The sequence below is a fragment of the Thunnus maccoyii genome, chromosome 19, assembly GCF_910596095.1.
Source record: "Thunnus maccoyii chromosome 19, fThuMac1.1, whole genome shotgun sequence".
NCBI lineage: Eukaryota > Metazoa > Chordata > Actinopteri > Scombriformes > Scombridae > Thunnus > Thunnus maccoyii.
Window position 1 is genome coordinate 2,233,513 of NC_056551.1, and position 25,422 is coordinate 2,258,934.

Genomic DNA, 25,422 nt, shown 5'->3' on the forward strand with positions numbered 1-25,422 from the left:
TCTTTTTGTCTCACTGTCTGCAACATCAACAAAAACCCACGTACAAATCTACATTTAGGCCTGACAGACTGCAACCCCCCCACCCACTCGCCCCACCATCACCCTGCACTCAGCTATTCTGTTTGGAGTTTGATTGACCTTGGGTTACGTAGACAGATCAATGTCTGTCTATGTCTTCCTGTTTGTGTGTAGCACACAAACAGAGAAGACACAATCTGGCAAAACCATCAACAGTCCCACTTTGATTAGTGTCACTGATAATCACTTTTGTTTTGAATTTCTGAATGGGTTCATCTCTTATATATCATACTGGCTTTGCTTTTATCGATTCTGAGAAACTAGAACAACTGGTTTGGATGTCAGCTCACGACCGTGGTTTGTCATGATTCAACGGGGGCTGCTAACTAGACATTATCCACAGTTTGAGGCTACACTGGTCAGGGCCAGAGGCACAGAGGACAGAGAAGCTGACTGCAGCGATCCCATTGTGTAGTGAAGCCTGGTTACTGTTCGCATGCATGTGGAATTTCCGCCCCCACCCCCGTTTGGCATTTCAGTATTTCAGCTGCTAGCCCCTTGGTTGCTCAGCTTGAGACAGGATGGGGGAGGGTGGTGGGTGTTTACGCAAACAGCCTTGACTTTTATATCCTATATCAGGGCTTCTCAAAAGTCTGGACCGAACGGCAAGTCAGTCTGGACCCAGCCCATGCCTCATGTTAAGAGTGCAATACATTATGAAGAGTAAATAGAGTATAAATATTCTATTGCTGCCGAGTTCATGCATTAACGTTGCACCCCCCGACCTCTGACATTGAATAAAAATCAGTTGCGGGCCTTTGAGTAATAAGTTTGAGAACCCTTGTCCTATATTATATTCAAATAGAGTAGAGTAGCTATCGTAACAGTAGTTGTTTGTTTAGCCAGTGTTATCAATATCTGGGTGGCCTGAGAAGGTAACTTTTTATTTCAATGACTTTTCTGCACAAATCTGTCCTGTTCTGGATGTAATTGAAACTGATGTAATAGAAAACAATTTAATGCTGTGATACATGTTACTTATAAGTCTTATCTATGGTGTGTTTTCCCCAGAAAATGGACACCGCAGGGGCCAAAGTGCTGGAGACAGCAGAAGACATCCAGGAGCGCCGGCAGCAGGTGCTGGACCGCTACCGGCGTTTCAAGGACCTGTCGATTATGCGCCGGCAGAAGCTGGAGGACTCTTACCGCTTTCAGTTCTTCCGCCGTGACGCAGATGAGTTGGAGAAGTGGATCCAGGAGAAGCTGCAGATCGCCTCTGATGAGAACTACAAGGACCCCTCCAACCTGCAGGTTTGACAGCCTGGTTTCATTGTCTCTCTATGTATTCGAACCCTGCCAGACTGTTAGGTTGCCATTGGTACTGACCCCAGAATTCATAGTTGACAAGGTAGATAAGCTTTTGCTCATCTGTGTTTTGATGGTTTTGTAAGTCACTAGTCATATGCTCTGACTACAGCAGACTTGGTCATGATTTCTATATATATTTATGATTTTATATATCTTATATGTCTGTTTTCTACTCCACAGGGTAAGCTGCAGAAACATCAGGCCTTTGAAGCTGAAGTTCAGGCCAACTCTGGGGCCATTGTCAAACTGGACGACACAGGAAACCTCATGATCACCGAGGGCCACTTCGCCTCTGAGACCATCCGAGTAAGACACATAATGTTGAACATGCTGTGTATTTATGGTGGGCTGGACTGTTAGATTGCATTATTATGGACAAACAGACACTTCCAGGCACATTGAAACATGCAGATAAACCTCACCTAGTTTTGTTCCCTGGATATCTTGTTCCCTGTTAACCCCTTCCAACCAATTCAGTCCTACACGCCTTACCGGACACAACGGAGACCCATAGTTACAAGTCTCAATATGGCTGAGTATATAAAAGTAGGTGTTGAACTGTGGTGGATAACACGACGACTCTTGAGTGCAGTGAAAATTTTTCCACTTCCACCCTTTTTTCAGCCAGCTTTCCCCTTTTTTCATTCTGTTGTTAGGAAATGAACTCATGTTTTTTATTGCATGTAGTGTGTTTCATATGGGAGTTACTTAGTATAGTAAGTATTTGTAAAACTTAAAAAGAAATCAAGTAAAGATTCAGAGGAGATTTATAATTGAACACAGAAGGGAAAAAAGTTATTTGGTAATATGTTGGAGTAGAGATGTTTGCCTACTAGTCTTTTACCTTTTTGTACTTATTTTCACATTTCCTTTGAGCTTCCTCTCACCACCAACAAAAAAATTCCTCTCTCCTGTGCACTAGACTCGTCTGGAGGAGCTGCATCGCCTGTGGGACCTCTTGCTGCAGAGGACCAAGGAGAAGGGCATGCGTCTGCTGCAGGCCCAGAAACTGGTTCAGTACCTGCGTGAGTGTGAAGATGCTCTGGACTGGATCAGTGATAAGGTAAGACTGGCACTGACCAAATTTTACAAAACAAGAAAAATGAGAAAATATTGGTGCCAGAGTGAACAAATAAATATTTTTATTTGGAATACTTATTTTTGTATTTGATAATTGAAAGTTACATCTTTCAGTTTTCTTCTGGCCATTTGTTAGAATATAGGAAGTAGTGTTTCTGTGTTTGTTCTTAAGCTTCTCTAACAGAAAAGGTGCCTGTATTTAGCTGTCCTCATTAAAAGGAAATGATCATTGGAATGAGAAGCTAAAAAGCTGGCCTGAGGCTTAATGTACCAATTAATTTGAATGAGGAATGAGAACAAGACTATTTTGGCAGGTAGCAAAACAACCAAAGGAGAACACTTAACTTCACCAGCAACTAATAAAGAAAACTAAGCAACTTAAAATTCAGTTCAAGGTCAGTGCACAAAGAATCTTGAAGTTGTGAGATTATCCAGTTCAGTTGGTAGTAGGAGGGATTAAGATGCCTGTTGCTCAAATATTACTCAAAGTTCATTATGTAGTGGTCCCAGCTGTTGATGACCTTCTTCAAACCTTGTAAATTAAACACAATGGTTTATATGCCATTTTCTTCTTTAACCACATAAAAGCATAAAACTTTGTCTCGGAGTGTTCACGTTGTTGGTCCATGTCCACCTATAGGAGGCCATGGCCACCTCAGAGGAGCTGGGTCAGGACCTGGAGCATGTGGAGCTTCTGCAGAAGAAGTTTGAGGAGTTCCAGACAGACCTGGCAGCCCATGAGGAGCGCGTCAATGAGGTGAACCAGCTTGCAGCCAAGCTGATACAAGAAACCCACCCTGAGGCTGAGCTGATAGTTCGCAAGCAGGACGAGGTCAATGCTGCTTGGCAGCGCCTGAAGGGTCTGGCCCAGGCGAGGCAGGGCAAGCTGTTTGGAGCTGCTGAGGTGCAGCGCTTCAACAGGTAAACAGAATCAGAGCAACATCTGGACAGCTTTCACATTTTACATATGTATCAGTTAAAATATGGATGTTTTTTTTCTCTTTACTGATTTTGACAGTAAGTGATTGTGTATTGACAGTGTAAATATAAATCTGTTTGTTTGATTCTAACAACAGGGATGTGGATGAGACCATCAGTTGGATCAAGGAGAAGGAGCAGCTGATGGCCTCAGATGACTTTGGCCGTGACCTGGCCAGTGTGCAGGCTCTCCTGCGCAAACACGAGGGTCTGGAGAGAGACCTGGCTGCCCTGGAAGATAAGGCAAGAGGACGCTTTACAGATTATCCACACATATACAGAACAATCATAAAGTTACATAAAACTTGAAATTCTAACTTCCTATTTTCTTCTCCTCTTCTTTCAATCAGGTTAACACACTGGGCGGTGATGCAGAGCGTCTACAGCAAACACATCCCCAAAACGCCTCCCAGATCCACCTGAAGAAGGATGAACTCATCACCAACTGGGAGCAGATTCGCACTCTGGCTGCTGAGCGTCACGCTCGCCTGAACGACTCCTACCGGTAAAATACCAGACACTGCTTGGATAAACTGTCAGAAGTACTGCTATTTATTCATTATTTATGTATGAAATTATCAGGTGTTGAGGGCACACATTCTCTAAAGCAGTCTGAGACTTGGGAGGTTACATAAATAACTAATAGCTGTAGGATTTCACTTCTTTATCTGGTGATTTACTCAAAATGGAAACTTATTGACAGTATACAAGGCTTGTGGTGTTACATCAAAGAGCCACTCTGTTAAACATCTCTCCACAGAAGTCTGCTCACTCCTGCCCTCTTGTGACAATATCTTTCAGGCTGCAGCGTTTCACTGCAGACTTCAGGGATCTAACCAGCTGGGTGACAGAGATGAAGGCCCTGATCAACGCTGATGAACTGGCCAATGACGTAGCTGGAGCTGAGGCTCTGCTAGACCGCCACCAGGAGCATAAGGTAAATTCACCATGAAAACCATATTAGCTTTGACCTTTTTGAAAAGCTGAATACAAAATGAAATGCAACATGTACTTGACATTTGTGTTGAATAAGCAATGTAAGGTTGGTAAGTGTGTGTCTTCTGTGCTACACAGGGAGAGATTGATGCTCATGAGGACAGCTTCAGAGCCACTGATGAAGCTGGCCAGGCTCTGCTCAATACAGGACACTACGCCTCTGACGAGGTCAAGGAAAAGGTAGGACTGTCAGAGCTTTCAGATAGAGCTTTGTTTCTTTAATGTAATGTTATCTTGCTGTATGGACACCATGTGCCATGTTTAAAATGTGTGTGTTGTGTGTAGCTGGGCATCCTTTCTGAGGAGAAGGAGTCTCTGCTGGAGTTGTGGGAGGTTCGCAGGCAGCAATATGAGCAGTGCATGGACCTGCAGCTCTTCTACAGAGATACTGAGCAAGTTGACAACTGGATGAGCAAACAAGAGGTAACCAACTAACATCAATACCTCTCTTCAGGCTAGTAGATGTGATTTGTCAGTTTCTAATGTTGTCTGTTCACTGTATAGGCTTTCCTCCTGAATGAAGATCTTGGAGACTCCCTGGACAGTGTGGAGGCACTGCTGAAGAAACATGAGGACTTTGAGAAGTCACTCAGTGCCCAAGAAGAGAAGATCACTGTAAGTTACACTAGTTATCTACAAGAATATTTTTCAAGCTGTACAGTCACAGCCAGATTTTACTCTTTTCCTTCGTTTAACTTCCTTTCCTTGTACATCTCCAGGCCCTTGATGAGTTTGCTACCAAACTAATCCAGAACAATCACTATGCCAAAGAGGATGTGGCCACCCGCAGAGATGCTGTAAGTGCAGTACCTTAAATCATACTAGTTCTGACTGCTACAGCAGCTAGCATGATTTTGTTATTTCCTTCAGTGGAACTAAAAACATCTTCTTTTCCTGTGCACATCTCTAGCTGCTCAGCCGCCGCAACGCCCTGCATGAGCGCGCTCAGTCTCGTCGTGCTGCCTTGGAGGACTCTTTCCACCTGCAGCAGTTCTTCAGGGACTCAGATGAGCTCAAGAGCTGGATCAACGAGAAGATGAAGACTGCCACTGATGAGGCTTACAAGGTAGTTTGAGATCTTGTTGTGCAGAGATGTGTCCTCCATTTTGAGATGTGTTTGTTCATCTATGCTCAGTGTTTCTGATTTCCCCATCCTCTAATCTGTGCTCCTCTGCTCTCCTCACAACAGGACCCCTCCAACCTGCAGGGCAAGGTGCAGAAACACCAGGCCTTCGAAGCGGAGCTGTCGGCTAACCAGAGCCGCATCGATGCCCTGCAGAAGTCAGGCCAGGAGCTGCTGGATGGGAAGCACTATGCCTCCGATGAGGTGGCTGGTCGCATGGAGGAGGTCAGCTCTCAGTGGAAGAAACTGCTGGAGGCCACTGATCTCAAAGGTACCAACTAAAAAAAAAAAAAAGCAAACTGAAGACACTGTTGATGCAAAATGGATAGATTACAGAGTACAAATGTGAAGTTACTACTCAATATCAGTGTAGGATAAAGATTTTCTACTATTTTATCATAGGCATCAAGCTCCGTGAGGCCAACCAGCAGCAGCAGTTCAACAGGAACGTAGAGGACATTGAGCTGTGGCTGTATGAGGTTGAGGGTCACCTGGCTTCAGACGACTATGGAAAAGACCTGACCAGTGTCCAGAACCTGCAGAAGAAACATGCCCTGCTGGAGGCTGACGTGGCTGCTCACCAGGTACCAGACACTACCAGACAACCTTCATGAAGGCGTGCCTGAAACTAATGGATGCTTGTCGATGTTTTGTACACTGAAGTGTAATAGTAAATCCTTACGTGAATGTCTTCTCAGGACCGAATTGATGGCATAACAATCCAGGCTCGCCAGTTCCAAGAGGCTGGACACTTTGATGCAGACAACATCCGCAAGAAACAGGAGGCTTTGGTGGTTCGTTACGAAGGTCTGCGCGAGCCCATGGCTGCACGCAAGCAGAAACTGTCCGACTCTCTTCGGCTCCAGCAGCTGTTCAGAGACGTAGAGGATGAGGAGACTTGGATCCGTGAGAAAGAGCCCATCGCTGCCTCTACTAACAGAGGTAAAACTCAGGCCACTATATTGTACAGAAGTTATTGTACTAAAACTAGGCTCCAGTTTTTGCTCATGTGAAGAAAACACAGAAAGGAAGCAAAGATGAAGAATGTTTCTCTTGGTATCTTCCTCAGGCAAAGATCTGATTGGTGTCCAGAACCTACTGAAGAAGCACCAGGCCCTGCAGGCTGAGATCACCGGTCATGAGCCTCGCATTAAAGCCGTCACCCAGAAAGGAGAGGCCATGGTGGAGGAAGGTATATATTTAAATTCCTATACCCTGTTTGCTATCTTAATTGAGATGATTGTGACCTTAAGCAAGTGAAACATTACATACCAACATCCATGTGTGGTTCTCAGGGCACTTTGCTGGTGAGGATGTGAAATCTAAGCTGGCTGAACTACATGGACGCTGGGACACGCTGAAGGCCAAGGCCTCCCAGAGGAGACAAGACCTGGAGGACTCTCTACAGGCCCAGCAGTACTTTGCCGATGCCAACGAGGCTGAGTCTTGGATGAGGGAGAAGGAGCCCATTGTTGGAAGCACAGACTACGGCAAAGACGAGGACTCTGCTGAGGTAGACGTTACATTTATTGCACAAACCTCTTGTTTATGTCCTCTCCGTGACAAATGCAGTTGTGCTGAATAGTTTGTCTTCTACAGGCTCTGCTGAAGAAGCACGAAGCCCTGATGTCTGACCTGAGTGCGTACGGCAGCAGCATCCAGGCCTTGAAGGAACAGGCCCAGTCCTGCAGGGTAAAACCTCAATCCTTCTTCACACCTCAACCCTGCACATATGCTTAGATCCAGGAGAGGGGTTTTACTGAGTCATACAGCTCTGAATTCTAGATCTAGAATCAAATTATCTTTTGTTTAAGCAGAGAGTATAAATAAGTGACACATACTATTTCATTGCAGCAACAAGTGGCACCAACTGATGATGAGACCGGAAAGGAGCTGGTCCTTGCTCTGTACGACTACCAGGAGAAGAGCCCCCGTGAAGTTACCATGAAGAAGGGCGACATCCTCACCCTGCTCAACAGCACCAACAAGGTACAGATAAAACCAGACTAAACTGACCCGACATTCAGCATGGAGAAGTGTAGCTCAAGCTGTTGAGGGTTAAGATTAATGTCAGGGATGACATTGATTAGAGGAGACTGATTTTTCAGACTTTGATACACACACAATACTTGTTAATAGTGACAATTCAAGAAAAATGTAGAATATTGCCAGCTTCATCCTTTGAATTTTGCCACAGGAAACAGCCACACAAGAACTTTGCCTAAATAAAATACAGTCTAACATTAGCAAACTGATGGATTAAATCAGAAGATATCTCATTAAAGAATAAGTAAGTAAGACTCTGACAAGAGTTTTTGATACTCATTACACACACTACAGAAAAACTATCTGATGTTAGATACCCAGTCCTATATAAATCGAAGCTCAATCCATTCTTGTATCATCAAGAACAGCTGCACCGTACACATTTTTAACAACAATTAACTAAAGATCAATTAAATAACATCACTTGATGATATTACTTTCTTTCCATCCGCTGCAGGACTGGTGGAAGGTGGAGGTCAATGATCGCCAGGGCTTTGTTCCTGCTGCTTACGTGAAGAAACTGGACCCCACCCAGTCCTCTTCCAGGGAAAACCTGCTGGATGAACACGGCAGCATCGCACTGCGCCAAGACCAGATCGACAATCAGTAAGAAAGCCACTCCACCTCCTCAGTTTACAACTGAACGTACTTTACTAACTCATCTCTCCTTTTCAACTAGATTTATTTAACTATTCCTCCTAAGTGCTCTGTTTTTAAACCTTTCTTTTTTTAACTTCCTTTTCAACTCTAACTAATGACCTTGCCCGTGGCCTCTTTCTCTGTCTCCTCTGCTATCCTTGCTCTACTTAACAACTAAATCTCGCTGTGCATTCGCCTCGCCTTGCCATCGTGCAGGCTTGTTACCAAGGAGGCCTGCAGCGTGTCTGTGCGCATGAAGCAGGTGGAAGAGCTGTGAGTAGGAACCCGTGTCCCTCTGCGTGTTCTTGTGATCGTGATAAACCGCTAAACATCATCAACAGTTTTACATCCTTTCCCCACCCCAAAACTCTGAAAAAAAAAAACCCATGTTCTGTGACACTGCATCTACTTCACCCTCGTCTTCTATTCAGCACAGGGATAGAAGTACCTTTGATGTACACCCTCCACATCCTTTTCATCCCAGACTGGATGTTCATTTATCATTTTCCTCTTTTTTTTTTACTGTCTGAAATTCTGTCTTATGTATCACGGGCCATAAAGTGCCATGTCATAAGATGTCCTATTCTGCACATATTGGACTCTGATTCATTTTAGTGATAGGTTTACCTCATATTCCAAGGCTCAGGTGCTAGTCAGAGAAATTAGCTCATACATTGGCCTGGTAACATTTGTTCAACCTTTTTCTGTAGAAGCACCTATAGATAAACCATGTAGGTTATAATAGTTGATGTATAGTGACTTCTCAGGGCTTTCCCTAGGAAATTGGTTAGCTTAAGTGGTAATCTGTCATGATTAATTACTTATCAATGTAGTTATTAGATGGCAGATTTGTGTGATGTGGCGCCACTGTGTGTTTTCTCTGAAGGCTCGAAGATCTCCTTCAGATATGTTTTGGGGACATATAAAATACTCTGCTTTGAACAATAATTTATGTCTGATGTAGCTTTTTTCCATCTGTTCATTTTCCCCTTCTTGAAAATTCCAGAAACTATGAATATGTAAATATTAGTCATTTTATAAGATGTCTCCTACTTCACTGTAAAGTCCATTCTCAGTGTTTGTGCTCTGGAGGCTTCAGGTTTCCACATCACACTTGTATAAGTTGCATACTGGACCAGGATTGGCTCCAAACTAGTTGTGATTTGACAAAATCATGTCATACATACATGTGTTAAACTCAAACAAGCTGTACATACATTATTCTGCACAGTGAAGCTCAAACATCCAACAACTAGCAAAATATATTTGAGTGGAGGGGCTTTAATATTTCACAAAAATGTATTGATTTCTTCTGATGTTAGCAGAGACAGTGTTAGCATCAGGCTAGGTGGAACGCTTCCATTTTGAACACTGAGGGGAACCCTGCTTCTGCTTGCAAGGCATGTGTGGTCACAGTTGGGCATCACATCAACATACACTTATAACAGTGTTTGGCTGGACCCCAAACCTGCCTGGAAAAATATTTCTAATTATTGTTTAGGGACTGTGAAATAAGTTTTAGACCAGATTCCCTCATTGAAAAAATACAGGTGATTTCAGTGACTGGTTAACAAAAATAATGTTTAATGTATTAGAGCTTATAACACAAAAAGCTGGAACCAGCAACTTTTCTCAATTTTTTGCTTGAGAAATGTTATAAATGTCAATAAATGACTAATGGATTCAGCCCTGCAGGAGTGAGTTTGTTGTTTTGATCTTGAGATCAGTTTTTAGCAGAGAAATATGATCACAAAGAAAAAGCTAAAGGAGCAGATTCTGTAAAAAATGACTCACTTTTAATCTGTAGAGAAGGACCAGAGTATGAGAGTACATATTAAATGATTTGATGGTTGCAACTTGTGAGTAAAAGCTGGTTCATGCTGTTCATTCAAAGTGTTCATGGAATAATCGTTTTCGACCGTCATTTAAAAGTTATTTTTTTTACATTTAAAATTCATAAAGCTCATAAATCAGTTACACAGCAAGGCTTCCTTCTCATGTTCTATGTGTGTAATCTCTCGACACCCAGCATGTCAGTGTTTCTCCAGTGACTGACTCTTCCAGCGGTTCCCTAACGTGATGCTTCCTGTTACCTCCTTTTTCAAGATACGGCACCCTGTTAGAGCTGGGAGAGAAACGCAAGGACATGCTGGAGAAGAGCTGCAAGAAGTTCATGTTGTTCAGGGAGGCCAACGAGCTGCAGCAATGGATCAATGAGAAGGAGGGCGCCCTCACTAACGAAGAGATGGGCTCTGACCTGGAGCAGGTCGAGGTCCTGCAGAAGAAGTTTGACGACTTCCAGAAGGTAATGTCTCTCGATCTCACATTCCTGTAGACTCAGTGCGCCAATGTGGCTCCAATACTCCCCATATTTAGCATTCATAAGCAGTGTATAAACATTGAATAAATGGTTTATAACACAATGTAATGTAGTGCTTATAGTCTGTAGTATACAGTGCTTATAAATGTTAAATAGAGGGACTTAAAGTTAAGTGTTACCATGTCATTTGATTGAAATTGGCTGAACTAGCTGTACATTTTGGTCCATTGTTATACAAAATCCAATCAGTAGAATTGAGTGTATTCTTTAGTCATAACCAGTTTGTATGTATGGAACATGATCATTAGCTTCCAACTGGTGTTTCCTAACTGGTACTTGGGTGTTCCAACACATGTTTCTGCTTGTTTCTCCTGAATTACAGTTCAAGCTGCTGTGTGTATTGTTGAGATTGTTTGTACATGATCTAGATCATGTCTCACATAAAGCGTCTGATGTTCTTTTTTTTTTTGCACTCCAGGACCTGAAGGCCAACGAGTCTCGTCTGAGGGACATCAACAAAGTGGCGTCTGAGCTGGAGTCTGAAGGCCTCATGGCTGAGGAGGCCCCCATGATGCAGGCTCAGGTCAGTTCCTCCTCACTGGATCTGTCGGATCACACATATGAGCCATCTTTCATGTTTCAGCTACAATTTAATGTTGATCCTGTTTTTTTTTTTCCATTTGCAGCAACAAGAGCTGCTTGGCTCTGCTCCTGGCAAGGTTGTAAGCATTTCTCTCATTTCTATAACATTATACATGATGTTTAAGAAACAGTTCTAACGTCACAACAGTGTCATTTATTCATACCAACATCACGCCTTTGTTTTTTTTGTTTTTTTAATAGGATGAAGCTGATTCCAAGACTGCATCTCCATGGAAGGTAAACTTCATCTAACACTGTTTAATCTGTTTCCAGAATATTCATCCAAACATTTTTTGTAAAATGTATCAACTGCAAAGACTTGACAGCCTGTCAGTCTTGATCTGATACTGTAACTGTGCATGCCTGTTCAGCATTGGGTTTGACACTGGTGTGTGTGGAATTAACTGAAATCATGCCCAATAATGTCATAATGTTATGTTACTGGCATGGGGCGTAACGTTACATGTCCTCATGGAATATGATTAGACATTGACGAGACGGCCTGGGAGTCTTTTTATATCCCTTGAATGTTAAATGACGTCTCAAGATGTCTTAATCGTTTACAAATCTCTTGTTTGATTCATCATAATCCAGTGTTGGTCGGTCGGGTCTGCTATAGTCATGGTTGCAGTGCTTACAATGTCCTGACTGGTGTAAAGTCTTGGTAGAAGACCAAGACCAACCCTGAGAGTTTCCATAACACTTGACTGGTGTGGTGTTTTTCTGTTTTTGTCCTTCCTTTTTCCCTCCTCCTTCCTTCCATGTTATTTTTTTCACCTTCAACTGTAGAATATACGCTTGGCTGTTCAAACAACGGCTAACTTTAATACTATCAAGGTAAGATTAACTAGTCCACCCTCGACCTCATTTTGAATCGTTCCTCCTCTTGATCCCGTGTCGTGCATCGTGATCAGAAAACTAACCCCATCGTCCGTCATGGTTTCCTTTTTGATGTCACATGATCTGTCTCTTCCTGTCCTCTGAAACCTGACTCTAGAGTTTGGAGTGTTCAGTCTTATTCGGTTCCATCCAGTTTCCCGCAGCTTTTGTCCGTCCTGTTATTGTCCCTCGGTTGCTGTATGTAGTATGAATGATTGCCGGCATACTACATGAGTCCTCAGCATCTTTTAGTAGATCCTGAATATTTTCTTTGTTCTTGTGCTGTGTGATGTTCTTCCCATGCATCCATCTGTTGCAACTCTCCCTCATCATCCAGCTTCCTTTGTTTGTCCATGACTGTCTGTGTCCATCAAACAGACATCAAGCACAAACTATGCAAATACACTCACATATTACATTATATTTGCATGATTAGAAGTCAAATATGTTTATTTAGTGTTCCTCCAAGTTTATCTGACATTGATGCCATTTAATCCTAATTTCTCTACACATTTATAATCTTACACATGTGTATTGATCACTCGAGCCCCTCTTTGATTGAGGGTGTGTTTAGTTCACAAATAATCGCACATTTTAACGCCAAAATTAGAACACACAAGCAGAAGGAATGAGCAAATTCTGTGAAGAGTGTAGAGTGCTGGTTTAATACTGATTTCATGTGCAGGAGCTGAATAATCGCTGGCGGTCCCTGCAGCAGCTGGCTGAAGAAAGGAGCAACATGCTGGGCAGTGCCCACGAGGTGCAGAGGTTCCACAGGTAGGAAAACACACATGTAGTATCTGCAACATTACCTAGTGGTTTTTGGAAGGTCTGATTCAAAGCTCACTCTCATCTGTGACAGTTATTAAAGCATTACAATTCAAATATAGGTAAGAATGGTGGAGTGATTTGTACGTGAGATTACAAATGGGGACGTCATCTTCCTACATCCTTGAAAAATAGCATCAGGTTAGATCAGACCATTAGACACTTTAAATACCTGGTCATACCAGAGCAGGAAGAATGGAAACCTTATCCTGACTAGTAATAGAAACTGGCATAGACACTTGAAGTGTTGAATACATTGTTTGTGTTGTGATGTTTTACAGAAAGGAAAGAAACACTGATAAAGTGTGAAACCCTCGGTCCTTCTCACAGCTTACTTGTACACAAGAACACGTTCTTATCACTGTTGATCACAGAGTGATTTGAGCAAAGTTGTCTTTCTCCTCAGGGATGCTGATGAAACTAAAGAGTGGATTGAGGAGAAGAACCAGGCCCTCAACACTGACAACTACGGTCACGACTTGGCCAGTGTCCAAGCTCTGCAGCGCAAACATGAAGGCTTTGAGAGAGACCTGGCAGCCCTGGGTGACAAGGTCAGATTGGCTTTTAGTCATTTATATGAGATTTTAGCTGATCTACAAGCAAATCTCTAGCTAAAATGTTTATCTGATGAAGCTGTTGCTAATTTTTTCTACTCCTTGCCTAGGTGAACTCTCTTGGGGAGACAGCGGAGCGTCTGATCCAGTCCCACCCTGAAGCGGTGGACGACATCCAGGAGAAATGCACTGAGCTGAACACTGCCTGGAGCAGCCTGGTGGGACGTGCCGACCAACGCAAAGACAAGCTTGGCAACTCTCACGACCTGCAGCGCTTCCTCTCTGACTTCAGGTGAGACGAGAACTGCCACCGGATGTCACTGGGTTAGATTTGTTGTTCAGTTGAAGAACTGGATTGAAAGTGAGGTGTAGCTATTTAGGAAAATAACACAGTGAGTCAAATAGATGCAGTTAAGATGTGTGTAGTGAACAATGTGGTATGAACTGTAACTCTTCATCTGTACACAGAGATCTGATGTCCTGGATCAATGGAATTCGAGGACTGGTGTCCTCAGAGGAGCTGGCCAAAGATGTGACCGGAGCCGAGGCCCTTCTGGAAAGACACCAGGTACTGAATTCCTTCCCTCTGTTATATGATGTACAGTACTGTAAACGTCAGCACAAGTTAGTGCACATCTAAACACTCCCCACCCATCTTTCTTTCCTTGTCCATCTTTCCAGGAACACCGCACTGAGATCGACGCTCGTGCTGGTACCTTCCAGGCCTTTGAACAGTTCGGTCAGCAGCTGCTAGCACGAGGCCACTATGCCAGTCCCGAGATTCAGCAGAAACTGGAGGCTCTAGACCGTGAGCGTGCCGACCTGGAGAAGGCCTGGGTGCAGCGCCGCATGATGTTGGACCAGTGCCTGGAGCTCCAGGTAATGAAGTGCTAAGCCATGAGATGACCAGCTAGAAACGGTTATTACATAGTCACTGACAGCTGCCCGTGTCTCTCCACAGCTCTTCAACAGGGACTGTGAACAGGCTGAGAACTGGATGGCAGCTCGTGAAGCCTTCCTGGCCAGTGACGACAAGGGAGACTCCCTGGACAGCGTGGAGGCCCTCATCAAGAAACACGAAGACTTTGATAAAGCCATTAACGTGCAGGTCAGTGAGATGTTTCAGAGCTCAGTGAAAGCTTTGAAAACTGATGGCTGGCTGTGTTCTGTGAATTATTAAATGTTTGCCTTGCTGTACAGGAGGAGAAGATTGCTGCTCTGCAGTCCTTTGCTGACCAGCTGATTGGAGCTGATCATTACGCCAAACCTGAGATCTTCAATCGCCGCAACGAAGTGCTCGACAGGTAAGAAACGTTTGCATATTTAAACTACATATGCTTGTGTTTGAGCTTTCTTTTAAACGCTACACTATGATTTTTGAAAGGTGGCGTCGACTGAAGGCCCAGATGATCGAAAAGCGTTCTAAACTGGGTGAATCCCAGACCCTGCAGCAGTTCAGCCGGGATGTGGACGAGATAGAAGCTTGGATCAGCGAAAAGCTGCAGACTGCAACTGATGAGTCCTACAAGGACCCGACCAACATCCAGGTACACGTTTGTCTTCTCCTAGCATGGACCTAACCTACACAATTTAATAGCAGTGCAGTTAATGTGAAAGCAGTGCATGGCATCCCTCCAGAAGTGTGATCCAGTGAATAGAAAAGACCCTTTCTTCGCAGTTTCTTTGTCTGAGAAATATTCGAAGAAAAGTTCAGGGAAAAGAAGTTAAGAGAATATAAATTCTCACAAATTGTAACCGTGTAAGTGGTTAAACCGAAAGATAACAAAGTGTCATCCTAAATTAAAACTGCTAATCTGTTTTGTCTTGTTATATTGACGATAACTCTTCTTTAATTGTGTGAAATCCCTCCCTGTGTCCTGTCTGAAGTGAGACTGAATTTTTCTCTCACTGTCTTTATTTTTTTATAGCTGTCCAAGCTGCTGGTAAGTTTGAGTAGTGTGTCAGCTAACTAACAACCGAGCAGGTTATCCTCCATGTGTCCACGTCCTTGCTGTGTGTCTAGATACGACGTAGAACAAGCATTCCGTCCATCTTGAGTTTGTCCCTCATCAGCACTGTTGAGTGCCAGCTTCTTTTCCACTTGGGTTTTAATTTAGTTCATTTAAAAAAAAAAAAAAAGATTTTTATCATTTCTGTGTTCATGTTTGTATTTTATTCTAGGTTTGTTTTTGTCATCGAAGGCTACTAGTTGTTGGGTGTGGCTTCCATTTTTATTTTTTTAATTCTGGTGGGGTCATCTTGAAAATTGCTTCAGATGTTTAATTCCTTCATTAATTCTACAGGCAAAACAAATCAAATTTACCTTGAAATGAAACTGAGAAGACTTCATATTTCTAATGATAGTGGTGTGGAGCTGAAACAGAAGCAGTCCTTGCTCCCTAATTGAATCTGATGTAAAAAGACAATATTTACTTTAGCCAGCTGAGAGGGAAATAGAAATATAAATAGATACAAACATGAAGCAACTTTTGAAGTGACTCTTCCTTCAGTAAGTTTTCTCAAAGTCAGCTGTGTTGCAGATGTTTCCATTTTGTGTTTTTCATTCGTTTGTCATGTGTCTGTCCATGTCCAACACATTGTCTGCCATAGTCGGCGTCCTGTGTTCAATTTTTAATGTTTTTTAATATATAATTTTCAGCTACAAACACAAAATTTTTTACACACATTAATATAAGCCTCAGAATGCTTAAGATAAAAGGTTGATGAAAAAGCTTGACATTCATTTCAGCTTTTGCACTGAATGTAAGTATGAGAGCTTTGCTAGATTTGCAGTCTTAATTGACGTCTCTCAATTGAAGAAGGGTTGTGAACATGTGCGCCGTAGAGCGGGAGGTTCTCATGCTGTGTACGTGTTCCCTCCTGCCTCTGTCAGAGTAAACACCAGAAGCATCAGGCGTTCGAGGCCGAGCTGCACGCCAACGCAGACCGAATCCGCGGGGTCATCGATACCGGTAACGCCCTGATCCAGAGAGGAGCCTGTGCTGGCAGCGAGGATGCAGTCAAGGTATACTCATCATGTCTGTATACTGTGTTTGAGTTAGAATAGAATACAAGTTTATTATTTCCACTAAAATATCTAGAATATTGACAGACTTATCCTTTAATGGGGTTCTAATAAAAATGAGTAAGGCAGCATGGGATAATAATCTTATGACCAATCCTATGGTAATAGGCTATAGGTAAGAGAGATGTTCTTATATGATGGTAATGATTTATACATTTGAAATGTTAGTTTTCTGTTGATGGATCGTGCTTCTTGATTTTATTGAAAATGAAGAGGCCTTCTAGCTTTCTACAATGTATGTGTGAGAACATTATCGTAACTGCAGCAGTGTTGTGAAGTAAAAACAACTTTATTCAAACGGGACTTTTCTGTTTCTCAGGTGCGCCTCAACGCTCTGGATGAACAGTGGCAGTTCCTCGTCAACAAATCTGCAGAAAAGAGCCAGAAACTGAAAGAAGCCAACAAGCAGCAGAACTTCAATACGGGCATCAAGGACTTTGACTTCTGGCTCTCTGAGGTGACGATCTCCATGCCAGACAGAAACACAGATACACAGATGATCACAATCATCTCAAAGACTGACACGTGTTGTTGTTTCTCAGGTGGAAGCCCTTCTCGCCTCTGAGGATTATGGTAAAGATCTGGCATCAGTCAACAACCTTCTGAAGAAACACCAGCTGCTGGAGGCTGATATTTCTGCCCATGAGGTACGCAGCTCGTTATCACACGTATAACTCCGCATGGGGTCAGCTGCAACACCGGAGTACATTTGTCAATTTTCAACTCACTGTCACAAATGACAGAATACATAGCAAGGCAAAAGGTCTAGTTGGTAACAAAAAAAAAGTAAAACAAGGAAATCTATTCAGTTGTGACGAGACCCTCTGACCCCGCTCTTCCTCCCTGCAGGATCGTCTGAAGGATCTGAACGGCCAGGCTGACAGCCTGATGGCCAGCAACGCCTTCGACACCTCGCAGGTGAAGGACAAGCGCGATGCCGTCAATGGCCGCTTCACCAAGATCAAGAGCATGGCAGCCGGCCGCCGCGCTAAACTCAACGAGTCCCACCGCCTGCATCAGTTCTTCAGGGACCTGGATGATGAAGAGTCTTGGATCAAGTAAGAGAGCTCCCTCGGTTCATGAAGGGAATCAATAGTGGAGATGAACGTCTATTTTTATCTATCTCTGTCTTTATTTATGGCAAGACACTTAAAAGTACACATTTGTGCTCTGACCTCACACAGAGAAAAGAAATTGCTTGTGAGTTCGGAAGACTACGGACGTGATTTGACAGGAGTACAGAATCTGAGGAAGAAACACAAGAGGCTGGAGGCCGAGCTGGGAGCCCATGAGCCGGCCATTCAGGTACAGGAGTCATCTGTTCATCATATATAGCCTTTTGTAGATTGTATCAGACGGTCTAATTGTAACAGAATAATTCAACATTTTGGAAAATGTATTTACTTTCATTCTGAAAGTTAGATGAGAAGTGTGTGAAATCAGGACGTGGTTAGCTTAGTGTATCATAAAGACTGGAAGCAGGGAGAAATAGGTACTAAAAGACTTTACTGTTGGAAGATACTCACTTGATTTGACTTACTCTGACTGCTGAAGCCTTATATTAATTGACCAGTATGAACAGGAGGAATAATTACAGCAAGCTAAACCTGCTTTGTGAACCTCAAGGTGATGGTAGGTGTATTTTTCCACTTTTGACAGAGCCAAGCTAGCTGTTTCCCCCCCTGCTTCCAGTCCCTATGCTAAGCTAGGTTATGTGACACAGATACACAGTATCAATCTTATCACAGCAGAGAAAGAAAGAAAGGACATTTCCCCTAAATGAACCGCCAATACTTCACATGTCTCATTTGAGGCAGCTATCAGAGCTCTAAATAGATTATACAAATGCTGATTATACTGGTATATGTCCTGCAAACCCATCTGTAAATGAAATGACGATACAATAGCATTTTATTACTCTGACTTTGATATGCAGTGATCAGATCTTTGTTCTGTGTGCTCTCAGTCGGTGCTGGACACTGGGAAGAAGCTGTCTGATGACAACACCATCGGTCAGGAGGAGATCCAGCAGAGGCTTGCCCAGTTTGTCGACCACTGGAAGGAACTCAAAGACTTATCTGGAGCAAGGTAAGCCTGCTGTGATACACACTCAGTCTGCCAGACAGGTACAGCCCAGGACACAAGCACACAGATAGAAACAGGAGTGTAAATGTGTGTGTTTGCTTCCAGGGGACAGAGACTGGAGGAGTCGCTGGAGTACCAGCAGTTTGTGGCGAACGTGGAAGAAGAAGAAGCTTGGATTAATGAGAAGTTGAATCTAGTGGGAAGCGAAGACTATGGAGACACACTGGCTGCTGTGCAGGTGCTTTGCCGTTGCAGACAACAGAACTCTACATTCCATTACATAAAATCAGTGTTTTTAGACCGTAGTAAGTGATGATGAGTTTCAAGAAAACCTGTCTTCCCCTCAGGGCTTGCTGAAAAAGCATGAAGCATTCGAGACCGACTTCACCGTGCACAGAGACAGAGTCAACGATGTGTGCGCTAACGGAGAGGAGCTTATCAAGAAGGTACCAACTCTCTAGCATGAAGAGAAACGTTTTTTCAAAGTGGTGAAACAATCATTTATGTCCATTTGTGCAGAATGTCAACAGAATCAAAGCATTGAAATGATCTGTATGCTTCCAACAGAACAACCATCACGTGGACAACATCAGTGCCAAGATGTCGGCTCTGCGAGGTAAAGTGTCTGAGCTGGAGAGGGCAGCAGCTCAGAGGAAGGCCAAGCTGGATGAAAACTCAGCATTCCTGCAGTTCAACTGGAAGGCTGACGTGGTGGAGTCCTGGATCGGTATGAATACATTAAGACTTCCGTCCTCATTTTCAGTACAAGCAGTCTCAGTCCAAAACAAGACATCGACAAATGCCACATACCTCATACATACCTTCAGTCCTCCACAGACTAAAATCTTACTGCTACAATATATTCACTCCAAAGAATACATATATACTGTAAGGGTTTTGTATTTTTATTTGAAGCAAATGGTGATGTAATTAATGCTTAATAAAAACTACTAGGGTGGCTTTTCAACTCTTTGGTCATTGAGAAATATCTAAACCCCTGGATGTGCTTTGTGTTTAGGTGAGAAAGAGAACAGCCTGAAGACTGATGACTACGGCAGAGACTTGTCCTCTGTGCAGACCCTGCTCACCAAGCAGGTACTGCCTCCTCCTAAACACTGTTCTACATTTCCTCTGTACACTGTTACTCTCCCCACCGACTGTCTTTTTCTCTCTGTGTCTGTTCGCAGGAGACATTTGATGCCGGTCTCCAGGCCTTCCAGCAGGAGGGCATCACCAACATCACGGCTCTCAAAGACCAGCTGCTGGCTGCCAAGCACGTCCAATCGAAAGCCATCGAAGCTCGTCATGCTGCCTTGATGAAGCGCTGGAACCAGCTGCTGTCCAACTCAGCCGCTCGCAAGAAGAAGCTTCTGGAGGCTCAAGAGCACTTCAGAAAGGTAAAGAGGCCTGAGGAGGGTGTTGATGGGGTATTTTTGTTTAAAACTCTGATATGATAGAGTCCAACATATGAGCTTACATACAACTGAATCAATTTACAAAGCATTTTCAGTAAATTGAACCTGTTTTTAAGGATCACATCTTCTCTCCACTCACCCCAGGTTGAGGACTTGTTCCTGACATTCGCCAAGAAGGCGTCGGCTTTCAACAGCTGGTTTGAGAACGCAGAGGAGGATCTGACGGACCCTGTGAGGTGCAACTCTCTGGAGGAGATCAGGGCACTGCGCGAAGCCCACGAGGCCTTCCGCTCCTCGCTGAGCTCTGCTCAGGCAGACTTCAACCAGCTAGCCGAACTGGACCAGCAGATCAAGAGCTACCAGGTGGTGTCTAACCCCTACACCTGGTTCACCATGGAGGCCCTGGAGGAGACCTGGAGGAACCTGCAGAAGATCATCAAGGTCGCCACATTCAAGATTATATATACATAGTCTGCTAGTGTGCTCCTTCACTTTCAACTGTGAACCAGACACACCTTTCTGCCCCCAGCCAACATACAACATGTTCTGTCTGTCTGTAGGAGCGAGAGCTGGAGCTGCAGAAGGAGCAGAGGAGGCAGGAGGAAAACGACAAGTTGCGTCAGGAGTTTGCACAGCACGCCAACGCTTTCCACCAGTGGCTGCAGGAGACCAGGTAGAGGATGGCGTTCTTCCAGCTGAGGCTTTATAAGCCTGGGTTGAGGTTTTACAGTCTGTCAGCTCTGCTTTCAAACAGTTTGAACATTAAGAACAATCATTTCAGCCCAGGTGCTCAGCATGAATATTGTGTTTTGAAAATGAAAACATCAAAGTTGTACAATGGTCTGTAGCTGCATGCACGCTGTGTTTTTAGCACACTGCTGTTCACTGGATAAGTCCTGATGCAGATGTGTGGCGGTGTTCTCTGCAGTGTTTGTGTGTCTGTAAAGCCCTGGCCCTGGTCACACCAGTGTTTCACACATAGACTGTAAAAAAACATGGACGTAGTCACCACGACGTCACCCATTGGTTTATGAACTGCTGTTTTGAAGCCTCGAGTTTAGTCATTTGACCGTCGCCATGTTTGATTTTTGGAGCCAGAAGTGACTATATGTGACTTTAACTGCGATAGTACTAATGCTAATTTCCGCTAGTGAAAACCTGAAACTTTAAAACAAAATGTACTTACCGAAAAAACTGAACAGCCGACTCCTTAGAAGGTCTTTTAATACAACCAAATATTGAACAAGACTTTTTAGGCGACCAAAATGTTGCAGTTAACTTTCATGAACTGAAAACACACTGAAATAGCAGCAGCTATGCCGATACTGTGTGAATCTGGGGTTACACCATGGTTACATTACGTTATGAACGTTGCCCTAGTAGCGACTTATCAATCACAAGGTACCTGTGCCCTAAAGCATACCCTGCTTTATTGTCTATTTTAATCTAAATAGGGCCATAATTTACGAAATTAAAAAAAATCTGTATTGAAGAAGACTTGAAACTAGCAACTGAGACCATAAACTCATCAGGAAAGTGTTTACTGAGGTAATAAATCAAGTGAGAAGTAGGGTCATTTTCTCATAGATTTCCATACAATCTGACTTATTTTTGCAACCAGTGCAGTCGCCCCCTGCTGGCCATTAGAGACAATGCAGGTTTAAGTCACTTCCGCAATGGCTTCACTTTTCAAAAAGGGAGCTACCTGCTTCGTTTCAAACTGGAACATTTTGCTGTAAATTCAGTTCATTCTAATGGAATCAGTGGATTTCCTACCAGAGTGAAGAATCCGCACAAGTTTTTTGCTTGAAGTTCAACTTCTGTGAACTTTGACAGGTAAATTTGAATTTCATCTCGACTAGAGATGAAGGGGCGGAGAGTCAGAGACATGCTCACAAACTGTTGTACACTGAAGTAAACGAACAGTAACGCGATTGCTGCAGTCAGTTGCTCTTCGAACTCAACGGAACATTTCAAAAATGCAAAATGAATGAAGGTGACTTCCTGGTGTGACCACAGCTTAAGCTCAGCACAAAGCATGCTCAGTGTCTTCTCACAGTAGAACACAGCTCGTTCCACACCAGGGTTTCAGCTTGTTGTTGTGTTGTTTGCAGTGAGCACTGTGTCGTTGCCTCATGTTGTTAACATGTTGTTTTCTCTCTCTCTCCGTCCCTCCCCTTTCTCCTCTCGACTGCTTCCTCGCTGATGCTTGGGATTACTCTAATCAGGACATATCTGCTGGATGGGTTAATATCACTTTTTCTCTTTACATGTCTGAGTGTATGATCAAATGTGTGTGCTTGTGAAAAGTGTGCAGGTTATGATGATGAAAACAGATGTGTGATCTCACAGGTGGGTGTTTTTAAATGATCAAGCTTTGTAGGACCAGTTAAAACCATGTGTTGACTATTCTCCCTTGATGTAGATGATGTTATTCCCTGTTTTCCCTCCATTTTTTTGTCTGCTGTTTAATCTCTGGTCCTCCCCCCCCCCCCCCCCACCCTCTCTTTGAATAGCATAGCCTATCGACGGGTTATCTGTGTCTATCAGTACCAAGTTGCTGATGATCTGTCTGGAAGGTCAACCTCTCTCAAGCCTCGTTCTGGTTTCTTTTGTTTTTTCCTGACCCATGCAGTGCCCTCAGGGCTGTGTGATCTCATTGCACTGTAGTCTAAAAGACACCATGTGGAGCTCTGGTGTGCTCAGTACCATCCTGCTGTACTAACCTCCACTCAGTCCTCCAACACAACCCACCCACCAGGCTTCAGTCAGCACCCTTTCAGCCAGTGGACTGGCTATTTGTCACCTTGTTTACTGAGCGTACTGCAGGGATGGAAACCGCAACTTATTGGCTTCTCTTGTACACAGACACACAGAGAGAAGTAGTATTTTTTTATGCAGCTTTTAGTGCATTTTCCTGCATGTGTGCAGTGACTTCAGGGTGCACTCGCCATGCATCTTCTGACTCATGTACATGTACCAATGCTCTGCTGCAGTTTCCAGTCCTGTGTGCAGTAGCCCTAACCCTTGCATGGTTTGGGTTACCAGTAGATTACTGGCATGAATGCAGTTCCACTCTGTGGCAGTTAAGACTGCATCACTGTCAAATGAAGATAATTTAGTTACTATATTCACATGCCAAATGATACACCCAAGAACCAATTAATTTCACACTTCCAAACACTATACTAGAGCTGCCGCGGTATTGATTTCTTCCTTATCACACAAATTATTAGCAAAGCCATTCATACCGTTGCAGTAACTGCCATTAAAAAAAACATTTAAACCTCCTTCAACACATCATTCTTTATGTCAAGCCTGAGAGAATAACTAATGTCCTGTAATCACTTGAGCCGCTCACTCAGCGGTGATCAGCTTGACTGATATGATATGATAGCGTTAACACAGTAATGCAGTAACCGCAGCAGCTCTACACTATACAAGAGCTAACCGTAGTTAATACAGGTGTCACTGGAAACACTGGATGTTGTAGAGAATGTAAGTATTCCTAATACCAGTGTGTGTATGTGAGTGTGAGTGAGTTGTAGTGGTTTTCCAGACTGTGCTGCTTCCTTTCTAACAGCAGTTTCTGTTGGCGTCAGGTCATGTATGGTGGAAGAGTCTGGCACACTGGAGTCCCAGTTGGAGGCCACCAAGGTAAATATGAATGTTAACACTGCTGCTAGAGGTGAGCGTCTGGACTCGGAACGTAGCACAAGCAAATCAAAAATGTGTGTGTGTGTGTAGCGTAAGCACCAGGAGATCCGGGCCATGCGCAGCCAGCTGAAGAAGATTGAAGACTTGGGTGCAGCTATGGAGGAAGCATTGATCTTAGACAACAAGTACACAGAGCACAGTACAGTGGGCCTGGCCCAGCAGTGGGACCAACTGGACCAGCTGGGAATGAGGATGCAGCACAACTTAGAGCAACAGATACAGGCCAGGTACACACCAACACACTTAATAGTTACGTGATGTTGGCAGAGTTGGTCTGGAACACTTTAATCTCATGTTTGTCCCTCTTCCTCTCTCAGGAACACCACTGGAGTGACAGAGGAGGCTCTGAAGGAGTTCAGCATGATGTTCAAGTAAGTGGTTTTCACCAGACTTCAGCTTGAGATGTTTGCGTGTCCCATCACATCCTCATCTACGACTGTTTAATTGCAGGCACTTCGACAAGGAGAAGTCCGGTCGTCTGAACCACCAGGAGTTCAAGTCGTGTCTGCGCTCGCTGGGTTACGACCTGCCCATGGTGGAAGAAGGCGAACCAGATCCTGAGTTTGAATCCATACTCGACACTGTGGATCCCAACAGGTTTGTCACATAGTTTAAGACATTACACTGAGTGTGTTTACATGCGTTAAAGTAGCCAGTTTACTCCAAGAAACCGACAACACGGCTAACATGCACTGTAGTAACCAGATAACGCAGAGTTGTTCAGCACAGGCTGATATATTACAAACCTGGTAACCGGGAGAAATGCAGGAGAAGTCTAGCTGGTGAAATCAGATGTTTTTGTTAAGATGACATTTAAGACATCACCTTACTGGAGAAAGCTGACTGCAACCTGGTTACTTGAGTGCATATTAACACACTGATAATGTGTAAATTTGAACAGCTGACTAACTGTGAGGAATCTTTTGCAGGGATGGCAACGTGTCGTTGCAGGAGTACATGGCGTTCATGATCAGCCGCGAGACAGAGAACGTCAAGTCCAGCGAGGAGATAGAGAGCGCCTTCAGAGCTCTCAGCACCGAGAACAAACCCTACGTGACTAAAGAAGAGCTCTATCAGGTCCGATGTGTTCCCTGCTCACTGTCTGGTTTGTGTTTCTGTGTGAAATCTGCATGTAGGTCTAACTGTTAACCTTCTTTCTTTCAGAACCTGACCAAGGAGCAGGCGGACTACTGCCTCTCACACATGAAGCCCTACCTCGACAGCAAGGGCCGCGAGCTGCCATCAGCTTTCGACTTTGTCGAATTCACCCGCTCGCTCTTCGTCAACTGATCCCTCGCCCACCAGTGACCAATCGGGATGCGTTTTTCCCCACACACACACTTTAACACGAACACACGGCTGAAACTGCATGACTGTGACACTGGGAATACTCACTAATAACAACTATCTGTACTATTTATCTTGCTCTACCCTTAACTCTGTGTGCTTCTCATGATAGCATAGTGGATCTGTCTGCATTTGAATGTGATTGTTTTAGCTGTTTTAGCTTGTGCTTTCGATGAATTTAAGAACCTAATAGTAACAATAATGTTGGAACACCTTAACAACTGCAGTGTGCTTTAATAAACGCTACTGGTTAGAACTGGAAACCTCTACTGTTTTTATTTCACTTCCACAATAAATATAAA

At 43.7% G+C, this 25,422-nt stretch overlaps 1 protein-coding gene across 3 annotated transcripts; it reads left to right on the plus strand.

Annotated features, from left to right (window-relative positions):
• Positions 1-1,071: 1,071 nt before the first annotated feature.
• On the plus strand, positions 1,072-25,383 carry sptan1 (spectrin alpha, non-erythrocytic 1). 3 transcript variants are annotated; one of them, XM_042394262.1, is made up of 54 exons: positions 1,072-1,329; positions 1,567-1,692; positions 2,309-2,449; positions 3,107-3,387; positions 3,543-3,687; positions 3,795-3,949; positions 4,246-4,381; positions 4,519-4,620; positions 4,726-4,863; positions 4,945-5,055; positions 5,160-5,237; positions 5,351-5,506; positions 5,630-5,834; positions 5,966-6,147; positions 6,262-6,505; positions 6,633-6,755; positions 6,859-7,076; positions 7,163-7,255; positions 7,418-7,552; positions 8,067-8,215; positions 10,355-10,553; positions 11,047-11,151; positions 11,255-11,290; positions 11,412-11,447; positions 12,000-12,047; positions 12,775-12,866; positions 13,324-13,468; positions 13,582-13,763; positions 13,940-14,039; positions 14,153-14,350; positions 14,433-14,579; positions 14,672-14,775; positions 14,856-15,018; positions 15,400-15,414; positions 16,365-16,496; positions 16,876-17,013; positions 17,099-17,203; positions 17,406-17,614; positions 17,741-17,861; positions 18,523-18,644; positions 18,747-18,879; positions 18,989-19,087; positions 19,209-19,368; positions 19,660-19,736; positions 19,829-20,038; positions 20,201-20,497; positions 20,617-20,729; positions 22,285-22,302; positions 23,659-23,713; positions 23,804-24,000; positions 24,091-24,144; positions 24,224-24,370; positions 24,703-24,850; positions 24,938-25,383. In XM_042394262.1, the coding sequence occupies exons 1-54, from the start codon at positions 1,072-1,074 to the stop codon at positions 25,061-25,063; spliced, it is 7,407 nt and encodes a 2,468-aa protein (XP_042250196.1). In that variant the 3' UTR covers positions 25,064-25,383. The 3 variants fall into 3 exon arrangements, with proteins under 3 accessions (XP_042250196.1, XP_042250197.1, XP_042250198.1); XM_042394263.1 differs by having other exon boundaries at positions 11,255-11,287; XM_042394264.1 differs by lacking the exon at positions 15,400-15,414 and having other exon boundaries at positions 11,255-11,287.
• Positions 25,384-25,422: the final 39 nt, after the last annotated feature.

Excerpts from the sequence above, each read along its gene's own strand:
- sptan1 (XM_042394262.1), top strand. The coding sequence starts at position 1,072 with ATGGTGTGTTTTCCCCAGAAAATGGACACCGCAGGGGCCAAAGTGCTG. Across the intron at positions 3,688-3,794 it reads TGGCTGCCCTGGAAGATAAG|GTTAACACACTGGGCGGTGA; the intron begins GCAAGAGGACGC and ends TCTTTCAATCAG. Across the intron at positions 5,056-5,159 it reads CCCAAGAAGAGAAGATCACT|GCCCTTGATGAGTTTGCTAC; the intron begins GTAAGTTACACT and ends GTACATCTCCAG.